Source organism: Magnolia sinica, chromosome 2, assembly GCF_029962835.1.
Source record: "Magnolia sinica isolate HGM2019 chromosome 2, MsV1, whole genome shotgun sequence".
Lineage (NCBI taxonomy): Eukaryota > Viridiplantae > Streptophyta > Magnoliopsida > Magnoliales > Magnoliaceae > Magnolia > Magnolia sinica.
The window spans coordinates 133038273-133057606 of record NC_080574.1 but is presented as its reverse complement, the minus strand read 5'-3'; the positions used below and the strand labels follow the sequence as shown (position 1 = coordinate 133057606).

The 19334-nt window shown below is 39.2% G+C and overlaps 1 protein-coding gene across 4 annotated transcripts; it reads right to left on the bottom strand.

The window, feature by feature from the left end:
* Window positions 1-1213: 1213 nt before the first annotated feature.
* On the bottom strand, window positions 1214-19182 carry LOC131237708 (uncharacterized). 4 transcript variants are annotated; one of them, XM_058235626.1, is made up of 13 exons: window positions 18917-19181; window positions 14565-14674; window positions 11876-11986; window positions 11623-11680; window positions 10797-10886; window positions 9232-9326; window positions 9000-9053; window positions 7350-7487; window positions 6354-6411; window positions 6123-6237; window positions 5368-5437; window positions 2249-2320; window positions 1214-1570 (listed from the first exon to the last, which is right to left on the bottom strand). In XM_058235626.1, the coding sequence occupies exons 1-13, from the start codon at window positions 19089-19091 to the stop codon at window positions 1451-1453; spliced, it is 1266 nt and encodes a 421-aa protein (XP_058091609.1). In that variant the 5' UTR covers window positions 19092-19181; the 3' UTR covers window positions 1214-1450. The 4 variants fall into 4 exon arrangements, 2 of the variants coding, with proteins under 2 accessions (XP_058091609.1, XP_058091610.1); XR_009167380.1 differs by having other exon boundaries at window positions 1501-1567; window positions 5368-5414; window positions 18917-19182; XR_009167381.1 differs by having other exon boundaries at window positions 1516-1570; window positions 5368-5414; window positions 18917-19182.
* Window positions 19183-19334: the final 152 nt, after the last annotated feature.

Here is a 19334-nt window from a genome sequence, read left to right as displayed (position 1 = left end):
TAGTAGAAAGAAGTCTTCGAGTTTCTGATGACTGGCCACAGACGCCTCCAACGAGCTCTGAGTGGCCACCGTGATGTACGGGTTTCATCCACACCGTCCATCCATTTCACCGTGTCATTTTATGGAACAGGACCAAAAGTTAGGCAAACCCAAGTCTCAAGTGGACCTCAACAGAAGAAGCAGCGGTGATAATGATGCTCACGGTTGAAACCTTTCTAAGGCCCACCGTGATATTTATTTGCCATCCAACCTATTCATAAATTCACATAGACTTGGATGAAGGGAAAACACAAATTTGAGCTCGATCCAAAACTTCTGTGGCCACAAGAAGTTTTCAACGGTAAGAGTTTAATCCCCATTGTGTGGTCCACCTATCTTGGATCCGCCTCAGTTTTGGGCCTGTAACCTGAAATGATAAGAAAGAACGGATGAACGGTGTATATAAAACCCACACATCACGGTGGCAACTCAGAGGCCCTGCCCGTTCCGAGCTGGAGACGGGCAGAGGGATCCGCGTTCGCAAATTACAAAGCATGAGGCACTCGCACATGTGAGTTTGGGTACGCATGTGAACGTGTGGTACCTACGTGTGATCTTCATCGTCCAGTTGAAGCGCTATGACATGCCCATATATCCATTTAGCTGATAACCTCTTCTCGATTTGTTCTGTCAGATCAACCTCAAAAACATTAAATCCTGTAGTAAACCTAAGCCATCACCACCTCCCTATATGATAAAAAGGGAAATCTCTTATTAGCTTATTCTATTAAATGCTTTGTATTTGTTAAAGGCTACATATGTACAACTGTACATACTATAAACAGCTATTTCGGTGGAGTTCGTGCATGCCTGTTAAAATCTCAAGGCAGTCTCTGGTGCATAACATGCTACCAGGGCCCCCAATCCAGCACCCTTGTAACATCTAGTATCAGAGCCCCCAATTCAGCACCTTTGTAACATATGGTATTAGAGCCTGAACCCAGCGCCTCTGAACTTGTTAGGTTGAATCATGAGTAATGTACACCCTTTATATAGTGACAAGCTATGGATGGTAATACCTCAAAAATTTCCCTGTTTGGAAAATCCTTGCCATCTGATTGCCGGCATCCAAAATGGGGTCCACGGAGCAAATGGTCTAGATCATAGCTTCAAAGAAAAAGAAAAGAAAGAAAAAAAGAATATCATACCCTATTAAAAAACTGCACAACGAATCTAGCCAATCATGTAATGTAGATTCAACAACAGTAAGCATGCAACATACACCTGCCCTTTCTTTTCCATTTTTTCTGAGGCATTTCACTTTTAGACAATGGAGAGCTTGTGCTTTCCTTTTTCTTTAATTACACAGTTTACAGATCAAGAAAAATGAAAAAATAAAATACAAAAAAAAAAAAAACCCTCATCAAACTATATCACTCACAGAGATTTTCGCTTGAAAAGCGATGATGGTTCATGGTTTATGTTGTGCATGGATGGACGAACGAACTGCCTGATGAGGAGCTGGCACCTTTCCGTTTACGAGAATTTGCTCCATGAAGTCCACCCGTATCGATCTGAATTGGTAATGCTGCTTTTGCAAATATAAATAAATAAACAAATCAGTGATTGATGTTGGTTGCTCCCATTTTGTCAGTCATGAAGCAATGGTTGGCCAATCTAACATGAAAGCATTTTGGTTTTGAGTTGATCAGAATTTATGCAAGTAAAACATGAAAGAAGAAAAAAAAAAGAAAAAAAAAAGAAAAGAAGAAGAGCGGAGCTGCACTCTAATTGGACATTTGGAACAACGGGTCATCGATCCAGACTATTTGTTGAGGGGTATAATGGTGGACGGAGCTGTTTGTTTATAGCATAAGATTGGACCGTCTCGCCTGTTGAATTGGTGGACAAACAATTCCATGGATCTGTCTATCAGAATAGCAAATGGGAGCCACCATTACACAAATCCTGATTAACTTGCGAATACCCATTTTCCATTTTGCAGATTGGTTAGTACAAAAGTGTACTATTTCGATCCTCAAAATGGAAAATGGGTGCATGCAAATCAATCTGGGCGGGTGTAGATATCAATTCCCTTGGCAATTCCACATAGGTGATGTGGTAGGCATACACAAATCATAACACTCTTAAATATAGCTGATGGCAACATGTAATCTCTCTCTCTCTCTCTCTCTCTCTCTCTCTCTCTCTATTTATTTATTATATATATAAACTTCCACCTGATAAAAATAAGGGCACAAGAACATACCTTGCCCTTCCAGGTAAAATCTACAGCTCGGTAGCAAGGCTCCATCAATGTCAACCGATCTCCTTCCTTGATCTAAGAAATGGAATGCCTGAAGTTAATTCTAGCAATTTGCTTTAGCATTGATAAGAAAATCATTGCAAAAGATATTGTTGTTATAGAAATTGCAATAAATAGATTAAAAAATGATGAAAACTCACACATTTATAATTCCATAGGAGTATATAATCCAGTCCTCGTAAACTCCAGCACACATGGCAAAGGTCCATCCAAGCCATCCATTAGCACAAGTGCCAATATTAGGCCGGTCCACTCATCAGGTCAGCCATGTGCAAAACAATTGGCTGGCTTAAAAACCCTTTCACTGTCAAGTAGTTCAGCACATTGTGGCTCACCTGAGTGGAGAAGCCTATTCAAGGGCCGGGCCATCTATGTGATGGGATCACTTGATGGATGGCTTGGATCTCACTCATGTGCAAGCTTGGAAGGGCTTATATACAGTGGTAAAATAGAGGTAATAGGAAAGTGTTTCCATATGGGGAGAGAGGTGAAAATAAAATGGGCATTTGCATAGGAAAATTGGCCCATGTGATAACATTTTCATAGGAAAGTCGATGGACAGAAACATGGGAAAATCCCATTTACATATGAAATTAGAAATTTAAATATGTGAATGGGTGCAACCAAATGTACCCTACATCTGAAAATATGTTGTCAGTTGCTGTTCACATCCACTATGATTTGTAGCTGTACCAATTCATTCTACTGTTGATTATTTAATGGAAAAATCAAACAACTGTATAACAAAAAAGCAGAAAAGAAAGAGCGCTGCTAGCAGTCAAAGTGGGTTTAAACAGTAACTTCCACTTTTACATGGACATTTCTACTTGGTTTTTGTCATGCTAGACACTTGGGGACATTTGGATACTCAGTGACACAACATGAGGCTTAAAATTCTACACAGACAGGATCCTAGTGATGCCATTGAAAAATGACTTGTGTTGGACACTTTTAAGTGAGGTGTTGTGCACTCAAACATGACATGACACTTCTTTTTTTCTTTTTGCCTTTTCTTTTGAAGGGTACGTGACACTTCTTTTCATCTTGTTAGATTTTTGCTATGTAAATTTCATTTGTAAAGCCAAAGATTTCTCGCTCCTTGCCCTAAGGCTTGCCTGTTGCCTCCATTATCATGGTATCGAAGAAGCTATGCACAAGGTTGCCTCATCCTCTCTAGGTTTTGCTAATTATTATTATTTTTTGTTTTCCTTTTCTATTGTTGGGTTCTGAATTTTTAAAGAGAGCAAGCACTGTCCCGCCTTCATACAAGCCGCTATTTCTTGAGATGATCATTGCATTGTTTCATTGTTTGTTAATTGCTTATTTGTTAGTTTTCATTAATACTAATTGGTTTTGATTAGAAATATTTATATGTTCTTTCTAAGTTTGCCATTCATTATTTATGTTTTCATTGTTTGTTTTGTATTCAATTTTGTTGATTGATTAGTTAAAAATCTCAATCGTGTGTACTGAAGCGTCCCCCTATGGCCCTACCTATATTTTTGGAGTTTGTCATACTGGACACTTTAGGACACTTCGCTACCTTGTGCTTGTGCCATGTCCATGTGACACTGGTGATTTCCTAATATGTTTTTAGCAGTAACTAGATACTTGTGGACATGTCAATGCATTAGGTTCTTCAAGGTACATTGTTTGACAGCTCATACCTATGCCTATGACTACAACATATGCGTCCTTTTCCAAGGTATCACAAAGGGTTGGGGTTTTCGAACAATTACCTAGTGGTGTTACCAACGAGGAATTACAGGAACCTCAGGCTTCACACAACTTAGATTTTTGGTTCAAACAAGTGGGACACATGGTTTGGCAATCCAATAATCATACCCTTGGTAGGCCAAACCCCACCACAGATAGACCATGCCCCAAAAATCTCCTAAATAGAACAATCCTCGCCTTTTGTGACTAGTGTCCTAGAAATAGATGGTTAAGAAGAAAAATACAACGGTCCATATTCAATGGGAAAAGAAGCCCTGACACAGGTCAACTAGGATCTGCCAATTGAGGCGATTTCGGGCATCATCCATCCATGCTGAGACGCCAATGCTCTGAATCACCAAACAGTTGGCCCTATTCACATACAATACAAAACCACAGGTTCAGGATCCCATAATTCCTCTCGGAAAAAATAATCCTTGTTGAAATACGACAAGCCACACATAGCTTAGGAAATCAAGGGTGGTCTTCTCATGGAATCTGATGCCATCATGTGAGGACTACATAACTCGTGAGCATTAGATAAACTAGTAAGATAACAAAGAGCAGAGACTGGAGGAGAGCCACCATCATATCCTTGTTTGTTTGTTTTTTTTTTTTACACACGCACACACACCACCACACACTCACGCCGTAGTGGGATTTCACCAACCTATGGGTACTCGAACCCTCAACCAGGTGCTGAAACTCCTGAGAGTCTACCACCATCATATCCTTGTTGATGCTCCTTGTTTCCTTCTTATTTGCAGGGTGTTGTAGTCAAAGGAAGCACTAATCTCAAAAGGTCCAATTTCCCATCATTCAAATATCCTCGATGGGGTATACTTTTCCTGAATACACTGTCCATAGGCAGGCCTGGGTTGGTTGGGCAGGGCCGGCCCCAGCAAAAAAATAATTTGATTTTGTTTGCCCCGAAGGTGTGCAAAGAAGATGAAGAGAAGAACTAGAAAGCCTTTGAGTGAGGGAGTGAGAAGGAATATGAAGGCTTGTTACCTGCCAATGATAGGCTTTATATAGGATAAGGGCTGGCAATATGCCAGACAAAATTGATATTTTGAACAGGCCCGACCCAACCAGATCAAAATCCAGGCCTGATACAGCCCCAGGCCCGCCTCTTGCCAGGCCTCTGATGGTGAAACGGGACTCAGAAAGCTGGGACAAGGTTATGATGACAACTATGATGATTTTTCTAGCCCTAGGGCCAGCCTATTGACGGGGCCTACTTTACAAAATTTATAAAGGAGAAGTCCCATAAAAGAAGGCAACAGAGTTTACTGTTAGCATAAAAGAGAAATGAAAAACTAGATAGTTGAAAAGGTCATCCTTACAGCATCATTCCGCAGCCCATACACCGAAAGAACGAAACAATTCTGATCTGAATCACATACCAAATAGTATCTGCAAAATAATAACTGATTAGTTATAATGTTTCAACCCAGACCATACTTTAGCTTTTGACTACTTATAGTCTCTCCTAAACAAGTATTGTATGTTGTCAAGTCTAATTAAAATACATGATACCCAGATACTTCAAACTAGAGAATGCATCCATAGCATATCATCATGTTTGACATCTCAAGTTTATGGGTAAAACCTGTAATATCCAAAAGGCTTGTTTGGACGCAGCTCAAAACGGGCATTTGACCTACTTTTAAACCAAATCCGGGTTTTTGATGTGTTTGGATGGACTTTGCAAACCCCGGTTTCACCATACCACTAGACAAAATAGGCGCCTAAATGGTGACTTGAAGTAGACCAAAAAAGCAGGCCTGAAACCCCCTTCTGCGCAAGCGTGTCCAAACAGAGGCCCTAAACATGCCGAATTAGGGAGCATAATGTGAAATGGTACTTTCATTCCATAGTTACTCTTTAACTTGCACCATTCTTTTCTTTAAAAAACAAAAAAGAAATTCAAGAGGCTGCATTCTGGTATTTTCATAGTAGAAATGCTCCAAAACTTTACGAAATACACGTACAAAGACCCATTAAAAGGTCATTTGAATATGTTAGAGATGGTGTAGCTGGTGGTATAATTGATACAAAATCAAATAAGCCATGATAAAATTGAAGGAAGACGACTCACAGAGGAGCTATATTGTCGTGCCTAATAAAGAGGAGCACTTTCCCCACAACTACGACTGTTTTATTCAGCCCCTCCAAGAGGTCACTTATAGTGGCTTTCTTGTATGATGAATTCTCTACAGTACAAAAGAGAGAAGCAAAACAATCAGCAAATTTGAAATGGTTCATTATTGGAAATGCCTATCTGGAGTCTTTGTTACTGTAGAATGCATGCATAAGTTGGGGCACTTACCTGTAGCCTCGCCCAAAGATGATGCCACTGATGCAAGTCGTCTTGCCTTAGCTTGACCCTATCAAATCAACATCATCGCTTGTATCAAATTTTCTGTAGCATTAATAAAATTTTCACTTGATCAATGAAAGATGAATATCGGTATTTATGCCTGCATGCATGCATGGATGTGTTTACTCCACTTAATCTCCGTAACTAAAAGAACCACAACAATATACTCGGAAAATTATAGAAATTATAGGATTTAACATGAATTAAATGCATTCTTGGTCTAGTACCCAAGATCAAATGCTTGCCTATGATGAGGCTAATTACTTTCTTTCTTTTCTCTCTGTTTTTTTTTTTTCCTTTTCCTTTTTCTTTTTTCTTCTTTACTTTTTTTTTTTTTGTTTTTTTAAAATTATTTTTATTATTTTTATTATTTTTTAATAGAAAAATGAGGCTGATTACAGTGTCTGAACTTGTGTCAATGCTCCTCAAATATAAACTAAAACATGAAGAAAACTATAACAAACCTGAAAAGTAGCTATATAAGAACTTAACTGTGTAGGGGGTGTAAAACATCTTTCAACATCACTCTTTTATATACACATGCATGCATCTATGTGCATGCCAAACGTGCACACACCATGATTGCATGCTTGCACATGTATAGGAGCATATGATGAATTATCTACACTGTCATGAACCTGAAGAATTATGCTACAACTTACAACTTCAAAGAATACTATGAGGGTGTCAACAAAAAAAAAAGGAGAAAAAGTTCTGAGATCATTTGAAATGGTTATCTTCTGTTTAAAGCACGAGAAAGCGATCGGAAAGGCAAAAAACTGAAAGCATACTATACAAGTTTCGGGAATGCTGGGCATTCTATCAATCTGATCAAAATGAATGCATCTGACAGTAGTGGGCAAAAAAATTATAGAGGCTGTAAAGAAAATTAAATTTCCATTACAGACACACAGCTTTTGAGTTTCAGAAAGAAATGTAGTTTACTTTCATGGAGATGTCCAGCTTGTCAAGAAGATTGACCATCTTCTGCACCTCCTCACCGGCATTGAGGCCAGGATCCTTCAAAGCAGCAGCTTCGAATCCACTCAAGGCTCTTTCATAGTTTTCTAGATACCTGTTCACCTGAAAATAAATTCATATCAGTTTCTACAGTTTATTTATTTATTTATTATTATTGAATGGCAATGAAGATTTATTAAGACAAAAAACCAAAGTACAAAAAAGCTGAAGGGTATGAGAAATCAGCCAACAACAGCCTAGGGGACATGGACAATTGGACATTAACATTCCCCAATGAGCTACAATGTGAGATGAGACACCTGAAGCACGATTTCAAAAAAGAAAGTATGTAACTATATGAAACACAAAATAAAATGACTCGTCCAAAAAAGTAAGACCAGGGATAAACAGGTGGGATCAAGGTCAACCTGGATCTGATCCATTATAAATTGAATCCCAGGATGTGGACCTGACCCAAATCAACTGGTGAAGTTGTATCCCGAAACAATTATTAATCAGATTCAAGGATGTGAATCTGAATCTAACCCAACTGATGAAATCTTCACTGATCAAGTGGGCTGGTTGCTAATGGTGGAAGTAGATTCTTACAACACGACAGGTCTTCAATTAGTTAGCATCAAATTCTGAGAAAGGTTAATCAGGTTGCTAATTCCCTAGCTAGGGATGTCACCATCTATTTTCCTCATTGTATTGGCAATTCTTATCCATTGCCCTGATGGATATTTGTAGCATCAAATTCTGAGAGAGGATAATTGGGTTGCGGATTCCCTAGCTGGGGATTGTTGTCTGTTTATCTTGTTGTATTGGCAATTCTTATCCATTGACTTGATGGATATTTGTAGCCTTTTGACCTTTCAATACACACACACATGCATGCACGCACGGGCACATGCACACAAGTGACACAACACATCCCCACCTTCATGGGGATGTCAGCAACATCCCCAAAGCTTTTGAATGACATGTAGGACCCCCAATCATCAATCGGGATGGTTCATTCAATAGTACCAGTGGGACCAGGCCATGGTGCAAGAATCACACTAATCAGCTGATACTAACCCCACGAATAGCTGAATTTGTTGCAACCGTCTATTTTTTACGAGCCATAGATCACATGGTTAGAACCATCAAATCATAGTTCTACTTTGGAATCAAAATTTGCATCTCTAATGAAACAAAAATCAAATTTACTTAGTAATAAACCTCATTGTGAATCTCAAATAAACAACTTTTGCTTCCTCACACCCATTGGAAGGACATGAATCCATGATTACCGGTAGCAATGGGTGAACTATCAATCCCAATTCAAATAAACCATATGAGATACCAACAAGAAATATATTAGATGCCTAAATGTGCATGCAGTATGTCATAGGTGTGAATATAGGATCAGTCAAAGGTAGTCAAGTCATTTACTTATACTCACTTCTACCATGCCGACACAATAACGACGACCGAGAGAATAGTGTTTAATAGGCAATGAAGGAAATTCAATCATCAACACTACCAAAGAATATGGTAGCTATAAGCTCACAAATCCTAGCAGATATTGTCAATCGCAGCATGCTCATTCATTAAAAGGTCAACGAATAATCAACAAAGTCCAAGACTTACAGTTGCACAGTTGAAATATAGATCAGGATTAGACTTCATTTGTTCATCTTTTTCCTGGAATATACAATCGAGATTTAGAACATCTAACTTCTAAGATCAGTTTAATGCAGAATAAGGTTGAACAACAAAAAATGTTGCAGATTAATTCACCCCATTCTTGCAAAAGGGAAAGAAAAAAATGATTAAAAAAAAAAAATCATAAGTAAGAGAACACCATATATTGGTCACTTACAGCATTTTGGTAAGCTTTTAATGATTGCAAAAGCTTGCTGTGGTCCCATGCTCCAGTTACAAAAAAACTGGTAAGGCATGCATTTCCTAAGTTGTCTGTAAAGAAGGAAAAGGAACATTATTGAGGTACAAATTAAAGAGAAAACACTTTAACAAAAAAACAAGAGAAATGCTCCAGTGCTCCTAGTTGCATTGGGACACTTAGATAGTCAAATCCATTGATCTCGACTCTTCTTCAGGCTAAATGCACATTTCATAGGCTACCATGCAAATATCACATGGAAATGACAAACATTAACCATTTAATCGATGACCTTTAATATGGATGGTCAAAATTGTTTACACAAATATTCCAATTAACAATTTGATTCATCTATTTGTTAGGGCCATTGTGGATTGCTCATGATTCCAATGATTCACTTTTTTAGGCAATTGTAACCATCCCATCCATGGCTTGGAGAAAGGATGGCTATAAAGATAAGGCAAAAGGATGGATTGGATCATCCATCTGTGCAAATTTTGCAAGGTAGTTCATAAAATATTCTCCCCACTTAATGGACAGTTCAAATCGATCTATTGGACTGTCAAAATGAACCCAGGAAAATAGGAGCACTATAACTTACAGCGCTCAATCAAATAGCACAAAGTATACAGCACAGTGGCTAGTAAGACTATTAGAGCAGGAGAATCCGGCTTAAAAGCAGGATGTTTTAAATCAGAAGAAATCACAATTCACAAAAGGTATGACAGAAAGCCATATTAACATCGTGCGTGCAAGAATACTCCACGGGTTGAAAACAAGTTGCCATGAGAATCAGAAATGCCTAACTGGTAGACAAGCAAAGAGTTTTCAGAAGGTTGATTGACAATCAAAATTTTTAAGGAATTAACTTGCAAGTAAATAAATTTTTGAAACACTTGAAAAACCAAAATGAAATAGAAAAGGTCAGTTAAATATCTATAATTTTGAAATATCTTGTTGATCCAACAGCCTTGAGATTTAAACATTTTTGAGGCAAAAAAAGAAAAAAAGAAGAAAGTTTTAGAAGAAAAGGAATACCATATTTTTGTCTGAAGCTCAGTTACCAGTATTGGGTGCAAGACACAAATGACAACCTATGATATTCAGATCCTTCAAAAACTTTTAGGACCCGACTCGGGTACTCTGATGCCTACTAAGTATGAGAGATTCTTCTTTCCAAGTTCTCAACTCAAGATTTCCGAGTTTTGAACTCTAGATCTGCTAGTTAGTTAGAATTTGGAGTCACTGCATCAAGTGGGCTTCTAGCTCAATTCGTGAATTATATTTATGGATTACCAAGTTTATAACCAATCCTCACTATACCCGCCTGCTAAGAATGAGTTTGGAGGACAAATCTGTCCTGATCCTTGTCGTACTGACATTGTCCCCACATGCAGGTAATGTTGGCTGTAACCTAAGTAGGAATTTAGGTATTTTATGACCCAAAGCAACTAGGAATCATGAGATGCAAAGGTGGGATTGGCACCCTCAATAGAAGATTTTTACAACTATCATCTGAATTAAGTAAAGGTTTGGAGTGTTACACCAAGAATTGCCATCCTTGACATCCAGTGCTATGGCTTCCTTTGCATGGTGAATGCTGTCCTCGACAAGTTGTGCTTGATTCTCAGTGCCTACAAAAATAAGGTTAAGACTTGTAAGCAAAGAAAAAAAAGGGGGAATGGAAAAGCGAAACACAACAATTGGATGAAGAAAGCATCATCAATGTTTGAGACATCCGTGCTTATTTACGTAGGCAGGACCAAAAAAAAAAAAAAAAACTGGAGAAAAGAGTGAAAAAAAGAATCAAAAAGACTCTAGACTATATCAGTTGGTTGTCTATCCAAGTCATACTCTCTTTTTTTTTTGGTTCTCATTTTTTTGGTGGATTATCCAAGTCTGACTTAGCTTTAACCCCAGAGAGCATATTTTCTGTTTTTTTTTTTTTAAAAAAAAATAATAATTTAAAATGGTCTTTCTTCATCTTGGCAAGTCAACTTGCACATTAATCAGGATTTCTACCAAATTAGAATATGTTCGCTGAAGCATAGCCTCAAGATAGGAACTATAGGGGTGAGACCCATCAGATTAACATTATATAATATCAAAACTGCCCTGCTTGCACAAAAATGCATGCCTGATGCATCAAATGCCTTTTCTTAAGGTAGGTAGGCTGGACCTGAACCTGAGACCTCAATGGAGCACTGAACACCTGTCATTGAGGGATGGACTCGAACCCCAAAAGTGCCATAATTCCTCACCTCAAGCAGCCAAATGTACCATTTGAAATACACTATTGACCCAAATCAGCTCAATACAAACCCTAAGCTCAATAATAGAATATAGTAAAAAGAAAACTAAGCTAATTACCTTGAGCCAATTTTCTTTCGAGCATTGACAGCTGACAAAGTATCTTCTTGTTTGGACCCTGAATGACAAAGATTTTTTATTTTTTATTTTTGAAAGATGACGAAGACTTTATTAAAAGCTATATAAAAAAAAAATAACGATAGCAAGGAAAAATTTTAAAAAGAAAGAGAAAAGGCCACAATATTAACTGAAGAGATCCATCATGGGTCAGGTAAGGTACCAAAAGGAAGGTAATGCAGTGACGTAAATAAACCTTATTTAGAGCTAGAGAATAGCAGTTCTTTGCTGAAAGCAGATCTCCCTTCTTCCAAATGCAATTTCCTAAGCATAGCCAAGCATCTGCAAGAGACGGATTCAACTTAACCTGGAAAATGAAGCTAAGTTTCAAAACATAACCCATTGCTTGAGGAATGCCATATAGTGAGTTTCACTAATTCCGCACAACTGTAGATCTCTGCCCCTCAACATGCGACCACATGTGCCAAGATGGTATAAGTGCAGAAAACTAAGCTTTTCATCGGGTGGGCTTCACGGACTACATGCCCTAACCCAAGAATCAGGCTGGTCCGCAGCAAAAAGACTTGGATGAGTTTATTTTAGCTGTCCATTTATTTTGTACATTGCGGTCCACCTGATGATTGGACTGGCCTTATTCATGTGTGTTAAGGGTCAAATATTGCATATTAGACCCCAGTTATTGCTTGGATTTATGAACATGATACCGTTTAATGGCCCGCTTTAATCATGTTTGTGATGCATAGTGTATTTACGAGCATGGACTGAAAAGGAAGCTTAAAGCATGGATTTAATGCTCTGATGACACTAAAGGCAAGGGACGGACTCCAAGGGACTAAGATCGACGGAATTACACGCCAGGGATCCGCGAAAATCAAGAAACTGAGGCTCAAGCAGCCCGAAAGACATCCAGAATGCAAGATCACAGGGTTCCCACCATCCGTTCAGCTTGAAACTTCATACATGGCCTGAGGACCATAAATTAACCGTACATGCCGAATTTCATTCGTTCGATCCCTGTGAAAATGGCCCAACGGACAGATCAGCCCCTAAAACTCTGATTTTGGGCCCACCTGCTATCTGGATATGCTTCAATTTTGGTCTCAACCCTTAAAATTATATGAAAAACAGGTTGGATGGAGCAGATTTTCTGAATACATCTCAGTGGACCCATGCTTGAAGCACGTGTACACAGTGCACATGGTCCTGCTGTGCACCAAATTTGACCGACTCAAATCTTCTTCCTGGGCAAAAAACACCAGTGGACGGACCGGGTTTTGATTATGGGCCCCACCCATCATGTATTTTGATAATCTGGACCATCCAGTCGCTCAATAGATGGGGCGTAACCCTCACTTAGGTGTCCCCCTGTTCCCACTGTGCACATATGTGTAAATCACGATCAAACGCAGGATGGACGGCGGAAGCAAAACATCAAAGGGCCGCATCAAAAGCAATCCAAAAACAGTCATTTCTGACCGAAATTTCGAGAGGAATCCGGTGGACGGAATGGATTTCTCAAAACAAAATCGAAGTGCGCCCCACCGTCTTCAACAGCGAACCCATCCTTGCGCAGGCCCTGTTTTCCGCATCCGGGAAAACCGGGACTTCCAGGCCGTTCCACGATCAAGATCATGATCGGTTCGTTGATCTGAACCGTTCAAAGTCTTCCTATGGGGCCACCTTCCATCACCAAGGAGTCTGAACAGCTCAGATCTCGAAATCAGCTACTCCATCGTCCCAAGATTCAGGCCAAACGCAAGTGAGTTGTGTTTCCTTTCGCATGCAAATTCCTCTACGTAAAAGAGGCCACCAACTCCAGTCTCTTGGGACGCACTCCACTCCACGGCCCCTGGCATGTATAAAATACAAGAGAGAAGAGAGAGGGAGGGGAATTTTTCAACTGGCAGGGATTCCAAGGGGAAGCTTGGCTTGGCTGGACGTGAAGCAAAAGAGAAGAGAGAGGGTTGTTGAATTTTTATTTGTTTAATTCTTTTTTTTCCATGATTGTTTTTGAGAGATTAACCCCATCATATTGGGCTAAACCTCTTAGCTAGGGCTAAGAGGTGAAGCTTGTAGCGTGATGGGGAGACTTGTTGTTTCTGCCTTTTTATTTAAATTGAATTGAACTTGATACTAGTTTAATTAAGGAAATGTTTTCAGTTTTTAATGGTCTGTTGTGACTAAAATTACAATGGGTTTGCGATAGCTTTGAGCATATTCCCTTCCTTCTTTTGATTATGATGTCAGGAAGTCGTATTGTTCACCATCGTCTCCTGGGCATGGTTGGATGACAAAACCTTTCCTAACCCTCACATCATATTGATTGGTTTTAATTAGTTTAATTCTGTTGTTTACTTTGTCTCCTGGGCATGGTTTGGTGATGGAATCCATTCTAATTCATATACCTTTCATCTCTTGAAAACTATATCAAAGGAAGTTCAGTTGATTTTCATGGTTACACCCTTCATTGGATAAAGATGAGACTCTAAGTCTAGTTGAGTTCTTGAAATAGGCATAAGATTCCCCTAATCTCTACAAGTGGATCCTCTGAATCCCTAGTTTCCTACCTTTGAATTCTTTAAAGTTCTAGATCAGTATTTCACCATTATTCCTCAAATTACTGTTGATTTAGATTTCATCTTAGTCTAGTTCTAGTTCTACTTAGTTTCAGATTACGTACAGGTATCAGTCCCTTGGGATTCGACCTCGGTCTCACCGAGTTTATTACTACATCACAACCCTATACTTGGGGAGTGAACAATGTGTAAGGCACATGGTGGGACTCACTTGATGGGTGCTTGGAACCTTTGCGTGTGGGCCAGATTGGCACATGTGGTGACGTATAGACAGGCTGGGATCAACTAGTGTGTGGAATTAGCAAACCTCTTGTAAAACGCCAACAGGAAGCTTCTGTAACCACATACAGCTTTTGAAAGATGATCCTCTGCTTCTTTCCTATAATCTGGAAATGCATCCAATATCTTCCCTCTTAGGTATTCATAAGTTGCACGTTGTGCTGGTGATTTCCTTTCTTCTGCACAACAACACAGATAATCATGCGTTTGGGGGTCAATGAGATGTAGAAAATAACCATCACATACGCTAGACTGCTTTTTTGAAAACTTCAGTAACATACTAACATGCAAGAAAAGCCTCATCAGCATCAAAGTGACCAGATTCGTTGATATGTGATAGTTCAGAACCACGGAATGAAAGCCTTATCAACATGAGGTGCAATGCAATGCTTGTACCGTGATTTTGTACAGTATGCCGCTCAGGTTTCAGTTTGTACAAGTGGGGCCCCATGCTCCAGTGATCAAAACTGTTGCTATGATTAGACCCGCTTTCAATGGCCCACACACCAAAATTTCCCCTATAGGAAAATCCTAACCCTTCATTATGTGTGAGGCAAATAGCAGTTAAGAAACAAAATAGAGCAGTGGTCCACATTCAACAAAGAAAAGGCCAAAGATTTGATGATTAGCGATGTTCCAGTCTGATGTATTTTTTCTAAGTGGACCCTCCAAGGTGGGATCCATCACATCAACAGCTTTGATCACTGAACCTTGACCCCCGCTTGTACAAACTGAAAACCCAAGCCTACTGTAGAAAGTCTGGGTCTTAGCATTCTATAATCCCTCTATCAACATTAGTATGCAATGTTTGCCAAGCTTATCTTCAACCAACATATCACCACACCATACCAACGAAATGTATCATAAAGTCAACAATGGCGAAACTCCAATGACAACCTTAACAGCTTGCAAAAAATTCAAATGCAGCAATATGACAATTCAAAGGTTTAAAATATAATAAAAATGAAAGCAACGTTACTTGATACTACAAAAGATTAAGCACATAATTATGATTTCAAACACAAAAATGCAGTCTCTAGAGTATTGGCCTCCGCAAAAACACAAACACTAATATGCACCTTAGAAATGCAACAGGAGAATAGGCAAAAGCAAGAATTAGAAGTCAGCCATACACATCCGTATGGACTGTCTATCCAATACAGGCAAGAGTGTTGATTCCTATTTACATTTGAGGATAAGGTGTACTCGTAATTCTTTCTTACCATCATTGTGATTGAAGTACACAAATGAGTAAATAAATTAAGGTGTGTGAGAGTGGGGGACTGTCTGTCCAATATAGGCAAGAGAGTTGATTCTTATTTGCATTTGAGACAAATTAGACCTGTGGTTCTTTATTTCTGTCATTGCAATCGAGGCATATGGGTAGGAACCGTCTATCCAGTACAGGCAAGAGCATTGGTTCCTATTTGCATTTGAGATACTTAAGACTAGTAATTCTTTTTTTTTTTTCTATAATTGTAATCGAGGCATTTGGTAGGGATCGTCTATCCAATATAAGCAAGAGCATTGATTCTTATCTGCATTTGAGATAACTTAGACTTTCTATTCGTTCTTTCTGTCATTTAATTCAGTAGGGGCCATCTAAATTCCTATTTGCATATCTTAGACTTGTTATTCTTTCTTTTTGTCATTGTAATTGAGGCATTCCAAATCCATTGTTATAACCACACATATCCACCCATGCACGCATGAGCGCACACCAATACATACGCACACGCGTGCGTGCACAGGCATTCCAAATCCTATTGTTATAAAGCCGGGCATGTGTGCACATGCATAGACATTCCAAATCCTATTGTTACAAACACACATGAATGCATGCACATGCGTTCACACAAGCATTCCAAATCCTAATGTTACACGCACTCTTTAGCCTTACCATTCATGCTAGGGGACTTAGACTTACCTTCCTTACCCTTCATGCTGAGCGACTTAGTCTCCAAATTGCAGTTACTTTACTTTCAAGTTGGACTCCAAATGAATGTAACTGCAATTGAGGCCTGGTCTTGTAGTCCATCAACTACCAAAGTGAACACATATTCTGCTAGTTGGACGAGCATGTGGATGATCGGAATCATTCAAGAGGTACGCCCCACCATGAATAGGCCATGTGCAAAGTATGAACTACAATGAATGATCCTAGCCATTCAGTCCATGGACAGATAAAATCATAGAATAGTCGCTGGTATCATTCAAGTTCATTTTTTTGAATGGCTGTCAACACCTTTGTAGGAAAAAAAAAAGAAAAAAAAGAGGACCGGCCATGGTAGAATCGACCTCCTGAAGTGAGTCTTAAAATGATCCACATGACCCAGACAGAGGACTACAATTTCACTTCAGTGTCAGTAGTCAGAGAACTACCAGCCTTTTGGTCGGGCCATGATCACATACATTCAAATGTGTGGTCCATACGTTTGAGATGTGTGGGTCCACCCATGATGTTTATGTGGAATCCAAACCATACATCTGGTGTGAATCCTCGTGTGCATTGTACATCCCAAGCATCATCCCAATCCAAAACTTAGGTGGGTCAGAAAACAGGCAGCAATGTAAAATCATGCCTAAAACCAATGTTGTCAAAATCCTACGATTTACGATTTGAGTCAAATCTTAAGCAAAACAATTTAAATCCTTTTTCATATGAATCCTACAATTTTATGATTTGAATCCTGCGATTTACAATTCAAATTATTCTTGTTTTCTTCTGTTTTACGCTTCACTCGGCTTCCATTTTATATTTTTAAATTGGTAGGGGTTTTAAGAATAATTTAGTAAAAAACATTTTTTTTAAAAAAAAGAAGAAGAAGAAGAATTGTTTAGAAAAGGTAAATTATTTTATTTTGTTCTTTATAAGAGATTAAATGATATATATTCTCTTCATGTTAAATTCTAGAGCTTTTTTAATGATTTATTTTTTTCTTAACTGGTGGAAATGCCAAATTGATGTATGACTTGTCTAGAATGTTTTTATGGATGGTTATGATTATGTGGACTTATGTATTGTGGAATGACAGTTAGAACTTAGAAATCCAAATATCTTTTTTCATCGATCTACAAAATTAACTTCTACTTTTCCAATGCGATTCTACATTCAAGAAAGGTAACAAGAGCATAAATTATTAAAGGATGCTTGTATGTTTTTTAAGGAAAATTTCTTGAAAGACAACAAAATAGAAGAAGAAGGTAAGATAAGAATCATTTATTTTTTAAGTAATACCATATCATGATACTGTTAAAGTTTTTATTTATATTTTTCAGAAAATCATAAAAAAAAATCTTACGATTTACGATACGATTCAACCCCCATTACAATTTGTGATACGAGAACGATTTTTACAACATTGCCTAAAACATATATATTCATCTACTGTGGCCCAATTGAGTTTTGTAGTGGCATGAATTTCTACGTATCCCTTCATCCAAGTGGAGTGCACCTGATTATTATACACAACATGTTGGATCCCACATTCCATCTAGAAATTTCTACTGTGGGTGTCTCCCTCCCCAATGTCTCCCATTGTTGCCTTTGGTGTGGTCCACATGAGCAGCAAATCAGGATGATCATTGGGCTCTAGACCTAACATGGATGTGGATTGGGTATTGCCCCCGCCTGTTTCCACATCAGTACAAGCATGACATAGTGGTACTTGATTGGATGGCAGGCCACTGTCAGAGATAGGGCCCATACAGAGCATGTTTGAAAGTTGTTCAGTCAAGTGGAAGGGGACTCGGTGAGGCGAGGGCAACACCAAACGTGGTAAGGCCCTGATGTGGCGAGGTTTGATTCATCCAGCCCCATGTCAGTCGAGTACGTGTTCGACTGAACCACTTTCAAACATGCTTCACGTGGCATCATCTTTGACAGTGGCATGTGGCCCAATCAAATGTTGCCACATCAGGGCCACAAAATCGGCTCCCCGGTGTACTCGACCAGGCCCCAATTTCTGACAGCAGCCTGTCATCCAATCAAATCACTCCACGTCATGCTTGTACCACATGGGGTACAGGCAGGAGCAGTACCCAATCCGCGTCCTGTCAACCTAACATGGGGGGGCCGCATTTAATGGACGGTTTGGATGTTACTCGCACATCTCTGTGGGACCCACACAGCTCGAAAGTATGACAATTAACCATACATCTCGAATGTATACTATCGTTCCCCTTCACCCAGCGGCAATTTGGTAATTTCACTCTGTTGAACTAATTATTGCGATTCAATCCAATAGTGGATCCAAACGTGGCCTAAATCAAGAAACAGAAGCCAACTCTAGAAATTCCAACACAGCAGCAAAAGAATAATAAATAACTCAATAACGAACTCTAACAACCAAATAACCAGCCCCGAGTGATGGATGGAGAGGAATCTAACGGTGGATATTTGTTTCGAGGAGAGAAATTACCGGTGGGGATCGAATCGAGGAGCTTGAGAGCGAGATCTGCTTCTCTGCGGAGAGTCGAGATCTTTTGCTCGGGATCGGAAGGGAAATACGTGTCCCGCACGTGATAGAGATGTTCGGCCGCCTTTGTAGCTTCCGACATCAGGTCGCGATCTTCGCCTGCGCTCGGGCCGCTCATTTTAGCAGAGGCCAGTGCGTGTTTTCGATTTCGCGAGCTGGGGAGGGAAGGGCGCGAGGGTAGGGATTGGAATGGTGCGAAGATACGAGAAAACAAATCTTTGATACTCTTTCAGAGTGTGATGGATGATACACGGGTGCTTAGAAATTGCATACATGGCCTATAGTAATTCAAATTAAACGGTCCAAATTACGGGTTTCAGTTTGGATGTATCATGATCTAAAAAAATAAATTTATTCTGTT

What these genes read in the sequence shown, in the direction of transcription:
- LOC131237708 (XM_058235626.1), bottom strand. Translation starts at nt 19,091, where the DNA reads ATGAGCGGCCCGAGCGCAGGCGAAGATCGCGACCTGATGTCGGAAGCT. An exon ending in TAAAAGCTTACCAAAATGCT is followed by an intron (nt 9,054 to 9,231) that starts GTAAGTGACCAA and finishes TGTATATTCCAG; the next exon opens with GAAAAAGATGAACAAATGAA. An exon ending in ATGGGCTGCGGAATGATGCT is followed by an intron (nt 2,321 to 5,367) that starts GTAAGGATGACC and finishes TCCATTTCTTAG; the next exon opens with ATCAAGGAAGGAGATCGGTT.